Here is a 20,098-nt window from a genome sequence, read left to right as displayed (position 1 = left end):
TGAACCACAAGAAATTGCTCCTATACCCATCAAGTTAGGTCCTTTTCTCCAAAGAGAAAGCGCTAACATATCAAACATTACAATGTGCCTTTGTAACACTATCAAATTTATGCGCGCAGAGCATTCTCACCACCTAAGCCAGGAAAATGGGGGGTGATCAGGAGACCATTTATACCCCATCTCAGCAAGACCCACACAAATGTGTGGATCATGGGCATGAAATATGACATTCCCCAGTCTATCTACCATGGCAAAAAGTAGATTTGATGGTGAAAATATGAACCCAGCAGTCTCACCTTTGTTATAAAAAGTATGAGATTTGGTCGGTTACAACTAACGAACACTTGATGTTGGTAAACAAGAAATAGACGTATTAAATCAATAACCAATAAGCGATTCATACTCACTAGCTCGGTGTATTCGCTCCCGAACTTCCATGTACTCCTGTTCATGCTTCACCGCAGTCATTGCCACAGCCAACTCATTTATCATTTCTTCTAGCTTGTTCTGATGAGCTACAAAAAAGTTCAAACTAAATCAAAAATCGGATGCATGGGATCAGACAAATTGAAAATGGCAGTAGCTAGTGGATACCAAGGAAGAACATTTAAACTAAAAAAATAACTGATCCCTTGTAAAGAGTAAGAAGGCAGAGACGGCATGGAGCACCATACAAACTCCTTCACCAAACCATTCCAAACTCTGTTTATTTAGAATTAAATGTATTTTTACGATTACGGAGTTTGTTGGTTTTACAAGCACAGCTTTAACGCCCTTTCAATTAGTAAATCAACGTGTTTGTCATGCGTTCTCAAACTGTTGGGCAATAGAAATAATCTTGGAGAAAACAAATTTTTGCTGAAGGTTTACTGATAGGACTCCGTCCACCCTCTCTACCACCCCCATCCCAAGCCAACACGTGAACCTGCTTAACAGCTTGAATTATAAACCTTCATTCCAAAGATTAGCTAGAACTTGAGCTGTATGGTACAAAGCAGACTATTACAAAATCTGCCAATATTCATAATCATGCCATTAGCACGTTTTACAAATTAGCACAGTGGGACGGATACTAATGGTAGAGCAGGTTCGGATCTGCTTCGGAATTTTTGTAATAGTGGTGCCAAAAACAATGGCCAAAGCTACAGTGCAAAGGATGCAATTCCGCCCCAAAAATTAACAAAAACACCTTTCACTTTGACAGTATAAGCTATGCAGAGCCGATGAGAATTAATGTCCTTTTTATACACACAGATAACACGTTAAATGCGAGTTATGCAACTACAAACACTCAAGATTAGTTCATCACTAACCTAGTTGCAAAAAGGAAGAAACATAGCCATCCTTTTTAAACTTCGTATTCAAACCCTTCAGGTTTAAAAAGGGGATTAGGTAAAATAACTGATGTTCATTTGTAAATTCAGGCCATGCACGCTCTGTTAGCTACAGTGTACAGTCAAGTAATGAGCATAAACAATTTTTATCTACAAGGCTGGGCTGAAAATTTGTCATCGGAAACATTGCAAGGCTGAGCAACAATTCACCACTTGGCATGCTTGCAGTTGAATTTTGGAATTTAGTACCTCCTTGAGGAACATCAACATCTTTATGACGCATTTGTATATATCAGAGACACAAAGAAAATTCAGTGAATTTGCAAAATCACAAGCGGACATCAATCACTACAGCTTTAAAAAGGGGAAGCACCAAAATCGGGGAGCTTGGCTTGCAAAAGGATACAAAGACCCAAGATGGTGAAAGGCTATGTTCTCATGTAATCTTGGGCAAGCGTCCACAATCAGTATATTACTGAGTCCCATTAACAGGCCAGGCAAACACTAGATTTTCACGTGGTCAGGAATCACTTATGTTTGTTTTCCACTGAAATCAGTTAATTCCACAAAAACCCTTGCAACTGTGAACAATTTTGCATTGACTGAGAAAAAAAAAAATCTCTGCCGTCCATCAAAAATTTACCAAAATCGACACACATTGTACAGCCATTTGAATTGATCAGTTGCTATTCCTAAATTCTGCTTTAGATCTTTTGCAGACTGAGTGATTGGTGGCCTCGAGATAGTACCAAAACAAACTCATTGGAAGGATAGGCGAGATAGAATCTCTACCAACGGAATAAAACCGATGTGCATTTTAAATTTAACAGGCATAACAGAAAGGGATGTGTAGCAAAATTAATTTTTAGCAACTGTAATAACCGTAAATCATGGGATGGCGCTTACTAACAACAAACATTTAGCTACACCTTTAGCAGTTGCCCATTAACAATATATAAAAAGCTATTTTCCATGGCCTGCCTCGTACCATCCAATCCCAACCAGGTTGCTCAGCACAAAAAAAAAAAAAAAAATCACTGGACAAGAGGATCATCATTCTTTTTCTGCATCCAAGCAGTGACAATGAAGCAACTCAAATAAAGGCGTGCAAAACATTTGTAAGATCTTGGTTTGTACAATAACCAGATGCCCAATAAAGAAAATTCTAAGATCTTAGAAAAGACATTGTCTCAATTTGTGTTGGGGAGAAATGCAAAAACACGGGTTGTGCTTTAGTAATGGACAGAAACGTTTGCTCAGAAATGCTATGAGGCGAATTAAAAAGCACCTAGTCAACTAATCCATGCAATTTTCCAGGCCCAAAACAGAATGGCTTTTGCACAGTTGCTCAAAGAAAGGTTACTGCAGAGTAAACGAAATGTGTAAAGTACCAATATAGCATCAAAATGGCTTTAGGTGCAAGGAGCCAAATGCAGAATAAAAATCCTAACCGCTTAACTATGGCAGAGGGCAGGGTTTACAGGAACTCTTTATACAGTTCAGGATGAACAATTTGCCCGTAGCACTTACTTACAAATGTGCCATGAAAGCCAATAGAAGGCAGGCTTATTCAAATAAAGCTCTTGCAAAATATTTTTTAGGATCATAGCTTAAGAATGGTCAGGTTTTAAGCACTGCTTTTAAAATGCAGCAAAACAAAGCTGCCAATAATGTTCAAGCAACAAAAAGGTGAGTGTTGGAAGGAATTGGACTATATTGGGTTATAAATGTTATGGTCTTTATTAACATTCCATGGCAACAAATGCATGCCAAGTTCTCGAACGCGCAACTACTTGCTGGCAGAAAGGATGGCATATGTGAAATTGCTTACAACGCTGATGTATCTTCAGCCAAGAAACACCCACACAGTCATGCCAAGAAAACATTGGGGTTAGGAAAAAAACTTCAACTATTATATGTTATACATCCAAAACCTTTGCACAGCAAGAAGCAAACGCCATAGACCTTTGAAAGAGCAGAGAAGACGTACCATCCCATGTATCTCCACCACCTGAAAAGTGCAGGATATGAAAACATGAAGGAACATAACAGATTAAATGGCACAATTGACAAAGTTTAAAGGGCTGTTGGGTTATTCATACGATTGCGAGCACAATCTCATTCACAATGTGGGCAATGAGCAATTACTTTAGTTTAAGAAATTTTTATTCTGACTTTCCTGCATTACTAATTTTATATAACTGAGAAATGATCCATCTCTCCCTTGCTACAATGGAAAAGGTGTGTTTTGTCCATCACAGTCCAAATATTACATCGTATATTGATCCTGCCAACCTACCTACCAGCTCTTTGTAGCATGCCTCTAAAAGCCATTGGATTGCTTACAATATAATTAACAAAATCTACCTGTAGCGCTTGCCCCCCCCCTATGTTCACCAATTTAGTTTTCCACCTTGCATATTCACAAAGCTGCACTGCTTACTGTAAATAATACATCTTAATGTACCCTTGCATGTTAAGCACCTCTTCAGAATCTCCACTAACCCATAAGCAGAATACAAAACAGCAGTTCAATGTTCTTTACACCCTCTTGGTATCTCGTCCCCTCTTCATTGGTTGTCTGATCTACGGCATTGCTTTGACTACGTCAGAATGGTTTATTGCCCCCTCATCTTGTAGGATGCCCTCAGGAATCAATACCTGCGTATTTTATCCTACTCTTGCACCACCACACAAACTGTATGCTTCATTTAGTTTATCAGTTCACTTATGTAGACAATGTTCACATTTTGATTTTTAATTACATCTCCAACCACACACCCACCCACCATTGACTGATGGAGTTTACCCCCCACCCACTCTTTAGATTTATTTTATGAGCGGGTTGCTCCTCATTGTGGGTGTTACGAAGGGCAGGTGTGGAGCAGAGTCTTCCTGCCCAGCCTCCTGAGAGTATGCAATCATCTTGTGTTCCCCAGGCCGATCAACACCCCCTAACCCCAGCAGCAGCTACTGAATATTAGATTAGCTCCAGCATGGGTATCTCTCACTATGTGTCCAGTTGTGCACCAGAGCCGGGACACTGCCAAGGTACAGACAGGAATGCTGCAAGCCGCAGTTTTATGTAGGGGTACGTTGCGGGTGCAGTAGGCAGGCACACATCTGTGTACAATTAAAACATGCGCAGTCTCCCTTTGCTTCGATTGCGCCTTTAAGATCCAGTCATTCCTTCGTCCTACTCCTTTACCCTCACAACAAAAGTGCATCATCTCACTAGAGTTAGGCAAGTGAAGTGCCCAATACCCACTTGTAGGGGGCCCTCGGTACCAGTTAACACTACTGGGCAAAACAATGTGGTCATTACAGTGGGCAGTAACCTGGCCTCCTGGAAGAGAAGTCACTTTCCGCCTTCCCACAAGGCCCAATGATACTGAAGGATCGCCTCCTGAAGGCAGTCTACCCAGAGGCTGCGTCCACCATCGAGACAGTCAAGCAGACTCAAAATGAAAAATAAGTTGCCTGGTCTCAGCCCCAGGTGACAAATGCAGTTGCCCCACACTCCCTTGGGGGGTGGGGTGGAGGGGCAGTCTGCAATGAGACCCATACCCATGATGGTGCAGTCTGCAATGAGACCCAACACGCTACCTCCGATGACGAGAACGATGACTGTTCAGGAAGAATAGCGTGACCATAAACAAAAGCAAGCACTCAATGACCACAATAATGCCTGCACGCCAGGAACATACAATACTGGGTTCAGTCATGTTTTACCCACCTCTTAAACTATAAAGCCCCCTTCCGCCGCCCCCTCCGGGTCGTCGGAATGGGTAACATTGTCCATAGTGGCCGATTACATGGCCTCCAGGTTAATAGTCTGCAGAAAAGAGTCAGAGCAAAACGAAGCAGAAACTCCAACTCTGCCCTGGAAGGCAAAGGGGCTTCTGCACCTCAGACTGAGGCTAAAATGTAATGTAATTGTAATTTGCTCAGCACCTTTCAGCATTGATATGGTCCCAATGCACAGGTTGAACGTTCTCAGGTGAGGCAGAAGTCCAGGTATGGGAAAGTAGTCGGAGAAGAGGTTTTGAATGCGTGTGTGCATTTTAGCCAATTAATTTCAAAGAACTGGAAGGTCCCCAAGAAGTCCTGTCAGGGAAAGTTATTAGATCTTTCCCAGCCACTGGCCAAGATAGTTGAGCCCTCCTAGCTAGCCAGGTAAACCGGTGAATCCACCATTAACAACCCCCCCACCGTTAAGCAGGAATAGATGTAGTAACCCTGTGGGAGACAACACCACCCTTGTACTCTTTGTATTAGGTAACCCACATTTTGGTACAAGTTGGTAGTGTGACTGAGCAGCCAGGCTTATCTCAAGAAGGGTAAACATGAGCTGTAGCAATGAAATCCACCAATAGAAGTAGCCAAGTAAGACATACTCAAGTTATGTTAATGTTAAAAGGTATTTGTACCTGTGCACCATCACCAATGGAATTGGTCTCCAGGCGCTCAGGTGGATCTGCAAACAAGAAGGCGGGAATGGGTTAGTCGGGTGAAGAGGGAATAGAAAAGTGAGAAAGTGGTGTGCTGTTGACAGCTTAAGTTCGGTTTTTACTGTGCAATGAGTTTTGGTGTGAATATCGGACCGATGCAAGACCTTGTGTGCTGTTGGTGTGGTTTGTGTGTGGTTTGTTGCTGCGGTGTGTTGAAGTGTATGCGGTTTGCTGAGCGAGAAGATGGTCGAGTGGATTTTCGTGCAAGTTCGGTATGCAGAGATTGGAGCATAGCGTTAGGGGGGGTTATAGGTCTTAGTCCTTATAATTCTTGTTCTGTGTGTCCGGTTGTCCTATTAGGTATGCATATTTTTCACGTTTTCTTTCCTGCACGTCTAATGGCTATGAGTGATGGTGTGGCATGTTCCCAACTGTGATGTTTCGAACTTAGTGTAGTAGGTAGGGGGTGTGTCTTGTCACCCAATCTGGTACTGGTGCTGTAGTTAGCCATCACCCACTCCCGTGCCATCTATTTTCCATCGGTGGTCCATAGTTGCCTGTATATAGTTTGTAGTCCAAGGTGTTATTGATGTATCATCCTTCCCCTTCCAGTTATGTAAATAGTTATTTACTCAACATTAGTTTTTAAATAAGCATTCTTTAAAAGGGGCAATGTGTAACAATCAAACGTACTTTTCCAAAATCAACACAAAGCTAGTACATACTCTTTAAAGATGCTTCTTACACACTTTGTAGATTCTGAAGTTTTGTAGAAAGAAAAGGTTAAGGGAAGGAAAAAGATTAAACAGGTTCTCAGGGGATGTGAACACTTTAAATCTTCCAATGAGGGACAGTAAGTATCAAAGTCAAATGTTATGTTATTTGGCATTTATATAGCGCCTTATGTATTGGTATGATCTCAAAGCGCTGGTAGGTTGAACGCCCTCGGGAACCACAGTTGAAGTCAGTAGAGTCATATGGTGCGTGGGCACACCAGATGTGTGCAGCTGGGGTGGTTGTTGCATGATAGCCGCTTTTTAGCAGTAGGTGTGGTGCTGAGGAAATCAGTTGGATGTGTTTAGTCTGGAGGGTGGACACCCAGACTGAGTTCTGGCTGCATTAGGCCCGAGGAGACGCCCAAGCTAGCCGGTATGTGCTCAGCTAGCTGTGTTTTATTAGGATGATGAGGTGTTTGTGGGGTCTTGTTAGTATGAGAACAGCTAGGCCGAATGTGTCATAGCATAGCTGTGTTCTAGATGAGTGATGGTGTATAGGAGAGAGTAAGCGTAGTAGTGTGATATGGTGGTGATCAGCAGAGCGCCTGTGGCCAGGCACACGAGCAGGACAGGGGGCGTACATAGCGGGATACGTATATAAAAAGTGACAGGATGGATAGGGTAAACATGCGATACAGATAACATCGGGATACAGGTACATAGCATATATATCATAAATAGGATGGAGAGATGGTTGTGGGTTGGCCTGGGTCTTGCCATCTACAGATGCATCTGTGTGTAGACCTTGGGGCCAAGTGATCTGTGGCTGTTTTGATACTAGTAAGAAAGCAGGCAGGCTCAGTTGATTAATACCACATGCACCAATAACGCCAAAGGTCTACACCATTTGGCTGCGAGATGGTTTAGATCACAACAATCAGCATTAGACAGCCTAGTCAATCATGATGGAGCATGGGGGTCGTAGTGCAAAACATCTGGAAAGCTTCAGACGCCCAACCGAGCTACGTAATCAAAAGTTGTGAGCAGGTAGGCGTGTCCCCTTTTTTTTTTTTTTAGTTCAAGAAGAACTAGGCCGGTTGCCCTGAATAAAAAGATTTGTATTAGAAAATAAAAGCATGCAAGAGACCTTTTACAGTGCAGTTGGAACTCAGTTTGAAGCTATACATTTTTTGCATTAAATATTGTGTGCTTCCAAACTAGCACTGAACAGCGAATGCTATCATTCAGTGTACTCTTAAGAAAGCACGGTACAGCCTAACGCAGATAGTTGTCCCCAAAACGGAGACGGCAACCTACTTAAACAGGCAGTACCTTAATCTTCCAGCAGTGTAACACTGTCACAGGCATGGCAAAGCACGGACAGCTGACTACCGCTGGAACGAGGGTCTACAATACTTCAGTACAAAGGTGGCGGGAGTGGGGGGGGGGGGAATTAAATGCATGTAAATAATGCAACCACCGAGAGATATACCAGGTTTGGGAAATGCATGACAGGAGGGACACAGCAGGAGAAACCCCGTTCCCAGGGAAATGCACTGATGAAATGGTATAGAGGAAAGACGAACTTGGAGATAGTAAAGCTATGACATGGAACCAGGTTAGGTTGGCAACTCGGGAAAGTGGATGTTCTCCCAACAATTAAGGTGTTTCGGGGCTTGCACGGAAAGAGCGACACCTTAAGTGCTACTTCAAATAAGCACAATAAAGTGAAAGTGAGAATCGTTTCTCCCCCGACCTAAATTGGACAGTATCCCGGCGTTGTATTCAGAGAAACGAGAGAACAGGTGATCGCTCACCCATAAAGCCAGCAGGGTAAGTGATGCCTGTGCGGACCTTGCCATCGATTCGGATGAACCGCTGCATGCATATCTTCTTGACCTCGTCTCCAGTTAAGGCATACTTCAGTCAGTTCCTGAGGAAGATGAAGGGAAGGCACTCCCTCAATTTGTGGGGACCAGTTGACAGATGGGAGCAAAGACACCAGTCAGTTGGACTAGAAGAGTCTGCATGGAGCCAGGAAAGCCAAAGTCAATTGGAGCACAGTTTATGGAGCATGCAGCACTTCTTAGATAGCAAAGTCTGGCACAGAGTTAGAGAGTTTGTTGAAGAAAAATCACTGTAGGGTCACTGGCTGTTGCACTTGCAGAGGGTAGAGCTGAAATCAACTCAATCAAAGCAGCTACTGCAAGTCTCAACTGAGAAGAGCACAGCTACAGACAATGAGGTAAATACCCCAAGGTTAGAACAGTGGTCCAGCTGGCTTCTGTCTGGTTGCAGTGATGCAGATCCTGTGTTCCTGGGCCTCAGTCATGGGGACAAGAGGGAGGATGTCTGGAGGACTCCTGCACAGCAATTTGGAGGTCGGCAGCAGCTACGGGCTCTTTTTGGATCAGCGGCACTTTGCGGTTTCAGCCCTCGGTAAATAGCACCACCGCAGATCTTGGATACCGCTTGGGCTTCCTTCACTCCTGCACTCTGGTGAGGGGACTGGAGCTCTGGTCGTCCTGCTTCTGGAGAGTCCTGGGGAGACTCCTGGCGCTTCTGGCCGGATCACAGACATTGCACTCGACTACGGATTTCTCAATCCCTTGCACTCGGTTCCTACAGCAGCAAAGAAGTACAGCGAGTTGGGGAAGGTGGTCCAGTGGAGTAAATCTCTGGGTTAGTTGGTCCCACTACCCCAAGGGAAGTCGCCCCTTCCGAAGCTTCTGTTGTCGGTTGCAAAATGTTTCAGCACAGCAGCAGAGCTTCACCGGGCAATTCAAAAAAGGTCCAGGAAGATGCAGCAAGCTTCGTTCACCGTTTCTTCGTTGGGTTGTTCTTCCCAGTGGTCGACTGTCTTTAGTCCCAAAACCCTCGCCTTTTAGGCAGGTTTCTCCCATTCATGCACAGCCTGTCACTCAAACAGAAGGGTGGCTTTCCTGTCCAGGACAGCCAGCCAGCCAGGACTGGGTGCATTCAGGCATTCCAAAAGGCAAAGGACAGGGGAGTTTCGGGCACCTCCTGCACTTCCAGACACACTGGAGCCAGAGGCGGGTTTCTGCACTGAAGCCCGCTAAAGGCAAAACGAAATAAGGGCTCAAACCTGGCTTGGCGCGCAGAGTAAAACCCAAGACAGACCTCACAAACAGAAAATGACGAAAAAAGAAGACCAGGGCCATTTTGACAAAATGGCCACTGATGGGTACCATACTGCAGCTGAGAGGTAGGAAAGCACAATGGGAGAAGATTAATCCACTGCCACCAGCCATTTAAATTAGTGAGGGTAACAATTTTCTTTACATGCGCAGGTAGGCAAGGTGGCTAAGAAACACCCCCAGCACTCCACATAAGATGGGGTGTTCTGGACCTAAAAAGAGAAAAGGTACGTAAAGTCAATTTCACCTTACAATTCTTGGGAACAGTAGTTCACACAAGAAAAAGGTAGACTATGAGAAATCTAAGGGATTTCTCTGTGACACTGCACTGAAGGTACTGTGTGTCACCATGCAAAAAGTAGATGCCAATGGAGTTTGCCGGACTCCAAAAACTGAGGAAACATATCAGGCCAAAACACATGAGAGAGAAAAAGCGCTCACTCACTGCAGGGTTACAATTAGAAAAGTCCTAAAGTTCAGCAAAAGGGCTGGGGGTCTCTAAGGTTGAAGGTAATTAGCACGGAAATGAGAATTATGGGCTCAAAGGTCACCCTGCCGCTTGCACAAAGTAAACTGTCATATGTGAGAGCGTGGGGGGTGGGAGGGGGTTTGAGGGTTGCCAATGAAAATACACCCCAAGCTGGATTAACTGCCACTCTCAGAAGCAACAGCACGTTGCTTAGAAAACCGTTCACAAACAAGTGAAACAGGTTTTTGGGCACTTACACAGCCAGCTCAAATTGCAAGGAGGATCGATCCGAAGGAGGTTGTAGTTCTTTCTCCTACTGTGACTTAGGCAAGATACCTTCTTCCAGTCCAGAGGTAGAGGGAATCCGAGCCGAACAAGCAATACACAAGTAAAGGCTTTGATAGAGCAGGATGCCCCAATGTTTAAGACAGATGGCTTAATTTACTCAACTGGGGTCTAATATTAGAAGATGCTTGGGTGTCAGAACGTATCAGGATTCAATCTACAACAGATCGGTCACCAGACCAATACCGCCCAGACAATTGCACCTTTTTGGCAGGAGTGCGGGCCTCAGATTCAGGGATTCCAGGCCCTGGCAGCGAAGGGCGCAATAGTCCAGATTACTTCCAAGTTGGCAGGCATGCACCTGCTGAAGGACGACTGGCTATTACACCTCAAACTCAAGGCACATATCTAGCTGTTCTGATATTACGTGACCACAGGACACGTTTTCTTGGGTAGACAAAATTTGAGAGCTCACTTGCAAGTACAAACTGTACTCGACCAGTGGGGCTACTGAAGAGGCCATGAAAACCCCAGGGATCAGAATTCATTTATTCATGTGAATATCAGGTTACATTCAGGGAGCAAAACTGATTGCTGCACAGACAGATTAGACAAACTGGAGAAGAGAGCAGTTCCCCCTCAGGGATTTAATCAGGTTAATAGGCCACAGATTCCGGCTACATTTCCCAGACTATTCCATTACAGGGTGGTGCAGAGCCCGAAGATGCAACATCTACGTTCAGAAATGTCCTACTCTCAAGACAGGTCTCTGGACATAGAATCGAACATAGAACCCCAATGGTGGCTACACCATGTTCCTAATAAAGGGCCAAAGTTTAAACTCAGGGTTGTCCATTGCTCTGCAAAGTCATATCCAAGTGTTTTCCTGTGCTATTTCCACAGTTGGATCTAGGCAATTTCCGCTTCGCTCTGCCAAAAGCTAACTCTAGGTGTTTATATAGTAGTGCCAAATTAAATCTGAGTGTGCCCATTGGTGTGCCTGGGTCAAATATGAGATACTATTTAACCGGCAGCCAAATAGCAGCCCAGCTGTGTCAGGCATCCATGCTCCACTTTCAGCCTAGCTGCACCAGGCAGCCAAGGCGAAGTCTGGGTGTATATCCTTTGCTATGCCGGGGCGGAGACTAGGTGTTTTCCATTGCTGTACGAGGTTGAATCTGGGAGTCTTTCCACTGCTGCGCCAGAGTGAATCTGGTGCGTTTTCTTTTGCTTTGCCAAAGTCGATTCTGTCTGATTTAACACTGCTGTGCCAAAGTTGAATCAGAGTGTCCTTCCATTGCTGTGCTAAAGTAAAATCTAGGTGCCTTCTGATTGCTGTGCCAAAGTTGACTTAGATGGGTTTTGGGATAGGAAGCGAGTTTCTCTTGGATGGATTTTGGGGGTGGGAAGGGGTTTGCACCTGGATAGATTTCATGGTGTGTGGGGAGGGTTGAAATGGTGAACTTAAGGTATGTATAAAACGCACCACTTCAGTGGACATCTGCCGCAGACACGGCTATCCATCTATGCACTCTAGAATTCAGCTAACTGGTCACAATGAAACACCAGACTTGCCTCAACACTTCTACCATTAGAATACAGCGACAACCAGAAACAAATTCTGCCTAGCTGGGTACATAGCGGGTCTCCAGCACTAGTGCTCTGTCGTGACCTTCCTCAGTGCCTGACCACTTGGGTTGCTTACTTGAGCCTAGCCAGCCCTTCCAAGTCCTAATCATGCCCAAATGCGCACACTGTTCCAAAGCCTCCTCTTGGAACTTTCCGATACCTGACTTCGGTCCATGAGGGCGTTCCTACCACAAAAAGGGTCGAGGCCATACAAATGGGAAAAGGCACTATATAAAATTACTACTACAATATGGATGGGTGGAACAGAGGTTCTCTTGATGTGAGCAGATCAGGCTAGGGAGCCAGGTGTGGAACTCTATACTGGCAGAAGTTGTCCTCAGATGTTAGATATGGTCAAACTGCCAGGAAACGCTAACAGGCTCCTTCGCCATCAGTACCCAGACCAAGTGAAAACAAGCATTATTTACTCATGATGGACAACATACGCACCATTTGGTACATCAGCCACCTGCTGGCACAAGGTCCATGCCCCCGGCAGAGTTGACGAGAGATATTGACATTTGACTGCAAAGTTGTCAGTGCTGGCAGGGTGTTTGCCAGGCCTCTCCAATGCAGTGCCCGAACAGAACTTGCAATACCTCAGCAACTAGACCCTCAGTTGGTAAGAGGATTGCATTTCTGAGAAGGCCTTTTTGTTTGCAGTATGGTTTGCCTCCAGGCTCAACACCCATCTCCAGTGCATCTTCATCTTCAGCTGGAGACCTGATCAGTTACCGTGCCGCAAAGGATGAAATGCTCCCCCACACCCGCACATGCTTTCAATCCACTCGCACTAAAAAAAAAGGGTGAAGTGTACATGGTATTAATCACCCTGAAATGGACAGCCCAGAAATTGTATTTGATTCGTCTGGAGCTTACTTGGATTTTCCAATCCTACTTCCCCCAGAGTCCTGACATTCTGAAGGATTGGTGGAGGCTCCACCCTCCAAGAGACGTCCTTATAGCCTGGATGAGTTTGGGGTGCACTGTCATGTTGCAGGGCTTTTGGTTTAAGCTGCTGGCCTCTGGAACTCTTGGGTACCTCTACAGTGAGAAGTTCCAAAGAAGCCTGGGCATCTCGGATTGTGGTTCATTGAAAGGGGCCAAAAATCCCATTTCAGGTCTTAAAGTGAAGGTGTTGAATTTACCGGATTTAAGTAGATATGGGTAGGGCCTCCCATGCCCCGTGCATCTACAGGTCAGCAATTGCAGTCTGCCAAACTTTGTGGCAAGCAAACCAGTCAGCGAGCACCCTTTGGTCGATGGGTAAGGTTTCTCAGACCTCCAGAGCCTTCCTATGCCGCCCTATGGAAGTTCTGGGTTGTGCTTTAATTTCTCGAAGACCATGCAAATTTGAGTTTCCAATGGCTAGCCTGTAAGCACACAATGCTCCTGTTTCTGATATCATGCAAGTGCATTTCAGACATGAGAGCTCTGGAATTCTCCCAGTTAGTCCGGAATCTTTGCCTTTGCCAATTTCTACAGTAGGAAAAGCACAATTACTTTAGCATGTTCACGTACATTTCATTTGGCCTTTGCCTTGTATGTTAAAAAGGAAGAAATAACATTTTAAGACACTTTGATGGCCCATTATTTACTTTGAGACCTTAGCATTGATGCAATGACATAACCTTGCTTTTTGCAAGGACGTCATTACTCTAATTTAAAGGCAGACATTTTGCCAAAAGTGTTTTCGGCACCGACCAGGTAGACGCACAGCTACAAGTTTGGAGGGGATACACAAGTTGTGGCAAGGCATGTACCCATTAGATAGGGTAATTCTCATAACCCAAATACTAGGACTCATTATGCCACAAGAGATATAGCTTCCAAAGTCTCTCCTATTGGGGATTGACTGGAAGATATAAAATCAGTACATTCGATTAGGCTGGTGAATCGGTTAATGAATTCTACTTTAAGCCAATAGAGGAGGTGGCTTTGTTGGTTGGGAGCAACGTTTGGACAAGCCCAATATTCAACTCTGGGTCTTCCCATATACATATCTAGTCCTCATTCTTGTATTAAGGACATTGAAATTCTATTAAAAACATAGGAGAGTAGATCAGATCTATAGTCTTCTATTACAAGTTGGTTATCAAGCGTGGTTTGAACAGGTTGGTTCCTGTACATGCCTGTTCCCACCAGATCAGTGATGTTTTGATCATTTCTTGTTCTGAAACTTGGAGCACATTGCTATTTGCAATTGAGATCATAAAAGCCACTCACTGATGCTAGTTGCAGTTTAGACCATTGTCGTAGGTTTCTGGGTGTGGACTCCCCGACAATGTGACGTGGACCTTGCAAAGGTACACAGTGCTGGTCACCGTAAAGTAAGGAGGAGTTGTTGGGAACAAGGAAGAGGTCAGAGGGAGCCACACTATGGATTTGACTATGAGCAATACTAGTTAGAATTCCAAGAAAACTACGGAGAGGACCAAATGCTGGGCAATGTAGTTTACTCTTTGGATTCTGCTTGGATGCTGAAACATAAGTAATGGAATGAAGCATATTTACCTTTGTGCCTTAAAAATTAGACTTCCCCGAACACAAACAAGTGTGTGGAATCTATATTCTGCATACCCGCCTAAATTACATCCTTCCTCCACCAAGGCTGAAATGATCCATCCGCATTGGTCTGCACAGCCCAGTAGACTGATCTTGTTAAGTATCACATTGAAAAAACATCCACTTGCTCATGTTTACTCCAGTTTTCTGTTCCATTCACCTCCATTGTAATGTGATTGTAGTCTTCCTATTATATAGGAGTTACTATATACATGTGTTGGACTATTTTCCACAAGAGCAACATTTAAATGAAAAATTTGACAAACTGCACCTGGTGCATTACTTTGAAGCCTTCTTAAAAAAAAATCAACAGCGGCAGCACTTCTGGCATGAGCCACATACATCAAATTGACATTCCATTTGCATGTGGCTAGGCTGTGGGAGTAGTTATTGTAAATCAAATCAATGCATGTCCCATTCCCCCGCCCTCTACTTTTTTCTTTGACATGGCACTCCTTTTATTTGAGACTGGCTGAGATAGCTCGTGGTAATGAAGATGTTTATCAAATCCCGGTTTCTAGTGAGTCACTTAACCAGGGGGCAAAAATGTGAGAGCTTGTAGCCAGCCATAAAAAATAAAATTAAAAAAAAATAAAAAAAAAAAGTCAGTCACTTGCAACTATACATACAAAATAGCACACCATTTCTTACTCGCCAAGAGTCAAATATCACTAATAGGGAGTGCAGATTCTGCACCCCGATTTAAAAATAAGGCTACATCTCCTCTTATCCACTTATGTATTCCTTAAGAGTATTCAGTCATCTGGCCTCAAGAGATAAAACAGTTTTGAATGCAAATAATATCTGGTAGCATTAAATGACCCACACATTTAAACAATATTAAAATACAGCAGTCTTCAGATGTTTTACATTATGTATCAGGCTGGTAGGCAAGAGTTCAAGCAGTGAAAATAACAGCAACCCAAACGTATTACCCACTAAGTATTTTCTCCATTTGATTGCAAATAGCAAGACGCATGGTGGTTCAAAATTACCAGATTTCAGACTTAGCCATTCAGTCTTTTTGATTAGACAAGGGGCATTCTGGTTCCATTTCTTAAACTCCACATTAGCTTTGTGTTCAGCATAACCAACCAGACTTCCCTTAAGTCTCTAGTTGCCCAGTTATGATATTTATCATTTACAGGCAACCGAAAACGCACTCCTTGACAGAAAAAAAGCCATGCATAACCTGCTCTGAAACATATTTTACTATGCAACGACGTTTAGACAGGTTATGTTTCACCACCCTAAACAACCTTTTTAATTTGAGCGTTATGGACTGCTTTGCAAGTTAGGGTTTGACTCATCCAATGACCAACTACTGAGCCAGCCTCCGACATTGGCGCCCTAGCTCACATGATTGCTTCATGTTCTAAAATGTATCATTCCTAATCTCAGGTGCGGGATGTATATAATAAAACAAGTTAACTGGTGCAGACCAATACCTTTTAAAATCAGCGGTTTATCATAATTTGTACCGTACAGAATAATTCCAGCAACGATTGTGCTCATCTGCAATAAAAGCAATTACTGCTAGCCTGAAGGATGCAAACCAGATTACCATTCACTCATGCTGGAGATGGATTTTATTTTCTTTGCAGGGTTCAGATACTTTCAGTGTCTGAAACTGATGCTCAATTGTTGACAGTTGCTCTATCTGGGACCCCGTCGGAAAAGCATGATGGAGCATCCAGTTTTGTAATATAGGTAGTTGCACTATACGTTTGTTCTTCATTTATTCTTTCGCCCGTAATCCTCCTTGGTTTCATATTGTAGCCCCCATTTCCTAGCCTGATGCAAACTAGCACGTCCATTTGGTGTGTAGGTTGTTTATGCAACAGGATTCAAGAAAATGATGCCAGGCTTTGCTAGCCTGTTCCTTCCTTTAACCAACAGGCACTTCCAGCATACCAAGGCAATGGTTTAAACCAAAACGAGACATTTAGCGAAAACAATTCACAGATTTGGGATTAACCAGATTTCCCTACATTCTATTCTCTTGCATGTGCTAGTCCTTAAAATACTATGTAGGCTAATGAAAATCAACTTTTTTTTTTAACCAGGAATGAAGAAGCAGTTAATCTCTTCCCTCCTAGAGCACTGCCTACCTTCAGTTTCCATGTCTTGCCCTTTTGGGGCTTCTCCAATGTCAATAGTAAACATTACTATTTTAGGAGTCATCGTGGACATTCTGTTGCTAAAACAGAACTTGTAAATTCCATCCATGTGTGCAGCAAATGTGTACTTCCCGCTTGATTCGCGGTCGCCCTTGTATATCCCTTTATCGTCTGGTCCTGTAATCTACAATAAAAATAAACAATTAAAATGACAAATATTTTACAAATTCATCATATTTTGCTTTTATCCAACAACAGTTTGTGCATGGAAGAGAAAGTATGGATTCTGAAATAGTCCTAAACCAGGTCCAAAAACATGCCATAAACTCAGGTTAATTTATATCGGTGACAACTGCACTGGTCACCATTGTGGTGAATTTGTATACAAATTAAAGAAGCATTAGCAATGGGAATAGTTATGGCCTTTGCATACGTGCAAGTGTACAGTTCACCGGTTAGTGCCACCATATAGCAGGGCAATACCACCATTCATTCTCAGGTTCCTATGCTAGGTATTGGCATGTATACCCCATGTGCGCTAATGTTGCCCCAGGCACTGTCGGACATCCCCACCCTATCCAGATGGTTTCCTTTACTGCTAAAGGCTCAAGTTTTTCTGCCCACATGCAAGTTTACCTCTTCAACCCTCGTCCGTCTCTTTGATGGGGACAGTCACCACCCCAGACGTCATCCCGCCCAACCCTCTCACTCTCATTAGGGATCTGGAATACTCGCTCTTATAGAGGTATTTTCTAACCAGTCACTGACACGCCTCTAACACCTCAGTCTCCGGACCAGTAAAGAGACTATGCAACTATCCATGCATCCATCCTATTTAAAATTCCTTGTTCCAACCTCCCTCGTAAGGCCACCGCCATCTGTAAATGTGTTATTGGAAGTAATAACTGATCGAAATGTACATCCCACAAATAAAGACAAAACTCACCTAGCAGACTACTGGTGCGCTGTACTTCTTTTGTCCCAAACTATACCTTTTACTCGAGTAAACGTCAGCCTTTCTAACCGGATTAAGGTGCACTGTCTTCAAGTTAACTCTCCCTTCTCTGGCCACCCTTCACAACAAGTCAACCCACATAAGTGGCCATTCATTAGACCTTTCCTCTACAGTCGTTGCCTCCCCTTAATACTCCCTAAGATTCACTGTATCTGCCCAAGTATCCACTTCAGGGTTCACAATTGCCTGGAGACATTTAGCAGCTGCTTGTAGCCATATGGGTGGCTGGTTAACTTGACACCAACAACTACCAGGCACTGCTTTGGACTTTCCTTGTAAACTGGCCCCATGCTGATGTGATTGCAACTTTGTATATTTTGTAAATTTGCAAGTTAAATTTGTGGTGTGGCAGGTACTAGTTCCTCAGGAAGTACCCAGATTACCAGGTGCTTGATACAGAGGAGCTGATATTAGCACCCGATTTTTGACTCATGCCACTTCCATCACCGAGTTTAAATACCAAGGTGTTAATCTTAACCAAGTTGGGTCCACATCTATGTTCTCTCTCCATCCCTTTACAACTTCATAAAAAAAGGCCCTTCAAAAGATTAACCTGGCATTTACCAATCCCTCCGAACACCACTATCCCGTTCCCCATTTTGCTTCCTCCAGTTCTAAAACATGGATCTCCCCTGCCAACCCACTAGTCAGCAGTTGGGGTCATGCATCACAACCGCCCCCCACCCCTTTCCTCCAGCAAGGAAATTCCCCAAGGGTGCTCTCCTCTACCATTTCCCTACTGCACCAACCTCCAGTCTTCCCCCCAATTCACACCCTTCAAGCTATGCTGGGCCCTCCAGTCCATGCTTTCCACAGCCCAACCTCAAAACGGACCAGTCTAGCTTAATTCCCCTCTACAAAGACGTTTCTTGCGTCAAAGACATTACTTGCTACTTTTCTACTAAAACATCAAGATCCCATGACCCACTCACTGCCCTGTACCACACATTTGCTCCCATTTCTGCAACACCAATCCCTTTGTACACCCCAGATTTGTATGGAAATGAGGCGTCCTTACCTGCATCTACCTCTGCCCTTACCAACTGCTCTCTATCCTCATGATCACCACAAGGTTCTTTACCGAGAACAGGACGGCAGCCACCATTTATTTTAAAAACACACAAACACTAGTGTCCCCACCTTACCGTTTCCGTTCTCTCCCCCCCCCCCCCCACTATTTTAAAATCCAAGTGTATTATTTAACCACGTGGAGTCAAAACATCCATTCAGGACAGGTACCCAATTAGTCACTCCAAAGAAACAGCACTACCCAGATCTCCAACTCCATCAGTTTTACCAGTCCTTCATCCGCATCCAAGCGGATTTGACTGCCAGGCCATTCGTCCTCCCAACTCTCACCCACCACTGCTTTCAGAGCACTACCCTTGTGGGAAGCATCCTCAACACTAAAGCAGTTTTGGTGCAATTTACTGTATGATTTTCCAGGCCAGTTCCTTAGTTTATCACATCATCATTTGCGGATGATGTTCAGCCTTCACTAAGCAGCCATTTTCCCTCATTACTGTCTGCTGAAAACCACACACTAGGTAGCATATTTTTTCATTACTTAGATTGCATTACAGATTATAGACACAGATGAAGGACCGTGGACGACTTGGGGCACCTCCATTAGCTTTTGCTAATTATTCACGGTAATAGGTCTAGTCACTCGGCCTTACGGAATCCCAATATGCAGTGTAAAATTCTAAAAAGGGTAGCCATATCAGATCTATGTCCCTGCGAGATTCGTGAACAGCGGCTGTGAGGCTCTCCATTTCATAAATGGCATGCGACTTGGTCAGCCATTCTCTTTTTGTGGGGAGGGTGGTTGACTTCCACTTGACAGTTAAACAAACCCTTGCTGCTAATAATAAATTATGTGGCATGTGCGCAAGTGACTCGTAAGAGTCATCATCCGATTCCACCCCAAACAAGACCAGCACTGGTGTGAGTACTCTGGATATCCCATCAATGGCCTGAATCCACCCCAGGACCACTTTCCAGTACATTTTCACCTCGTGACAATTCCACCACTGGTGCCAGTAGTCACACCTTTCACCGCAGCCTCTCCAACAGTGGGGGGGGGGGGTTGGTGTGCCTAGAAACGTTTTAGACAACCGTAGGGGAGTGTAGTGCCACCTTACCAGTAGGCGCATACTCCATCACGTCCATCGACAGCAACATGCCACCCTCTTCCATAACGTGCATCATGGGGTGTTGGCACTGTGAGCTGAATTTACAACAGTTCATTACCTCCACCAAACGGAAGCCAAGTTCAACCAAAGCACCCATAAATTCCATCCAGTGTCACCCATTTCCACTCTAAATCTCATCTCACCCTTACCCTCAGTAGAAT

General features: G+C 44.1%; 1 protein-coding gene and 1 non-coding gene across 3 annotated transcripts in view; both read right to left on the bottom strand.

Moving 5' to 3' along the window:
- The window catches only part of TMED2 (transmembrane p24 trafficking protein 2), a 77,186-nt gene that overhangs the window by 33,650 nt on the left and 23,438 nt on the right, over positions 1-20,098 (bottom strand). Inside the window, exons 2-4 of one of the 2 annotated variants that reach the window (XM_069619683.1) lie at positions 16,719-16,911; positions 3,325-3,345; positions 408-515 (exon numbers count right to left, since the gene is read on the bottom strand). In XM_069619683.1, coding sequence (XP_069475784.1) covers positions 408-515; positions 3,325-3,345; positions 16,719-16,911 — 322 coding nt within the window. The remainder of the gene's footprint in view (positions 1-407; positions 516-3,324; positions 3,346-16,718; positions 16,912-20,098) is intronic. The other variant, XM_069619684.1, reaches the window with a different exon arrangement.
- LOC138496864 (small nucleolar RNA SNORA74) lies at positions 7,703-7,900 on the bottom strand. Its single transcript, XR_011278324.1, has one exon. It is a non-coding gene; the product is annotated as a small nucleolar RNA SNORA74 (small nucleolar RNA).

The sequence above is a fragment of the Ambystoma mexicanum genome, chromosome 10 (genome assembly GCF_040938575.1).
Source record: "Ambystoma mexicanum isolate Mex_15411 chromosome 10, UKY_AmexF1_1, whole genome shotgun sequence".
Classification (NCBI taxonomy): Eukaryota; Metazoa; Chordata; class Amphibia; order Caudata; family Ambystomatidae; genus Ambystoma; species Ambystoma mexicanum.
This window is presented reverse-complemented; position numbering and strand designations above follow the sequence as displayed.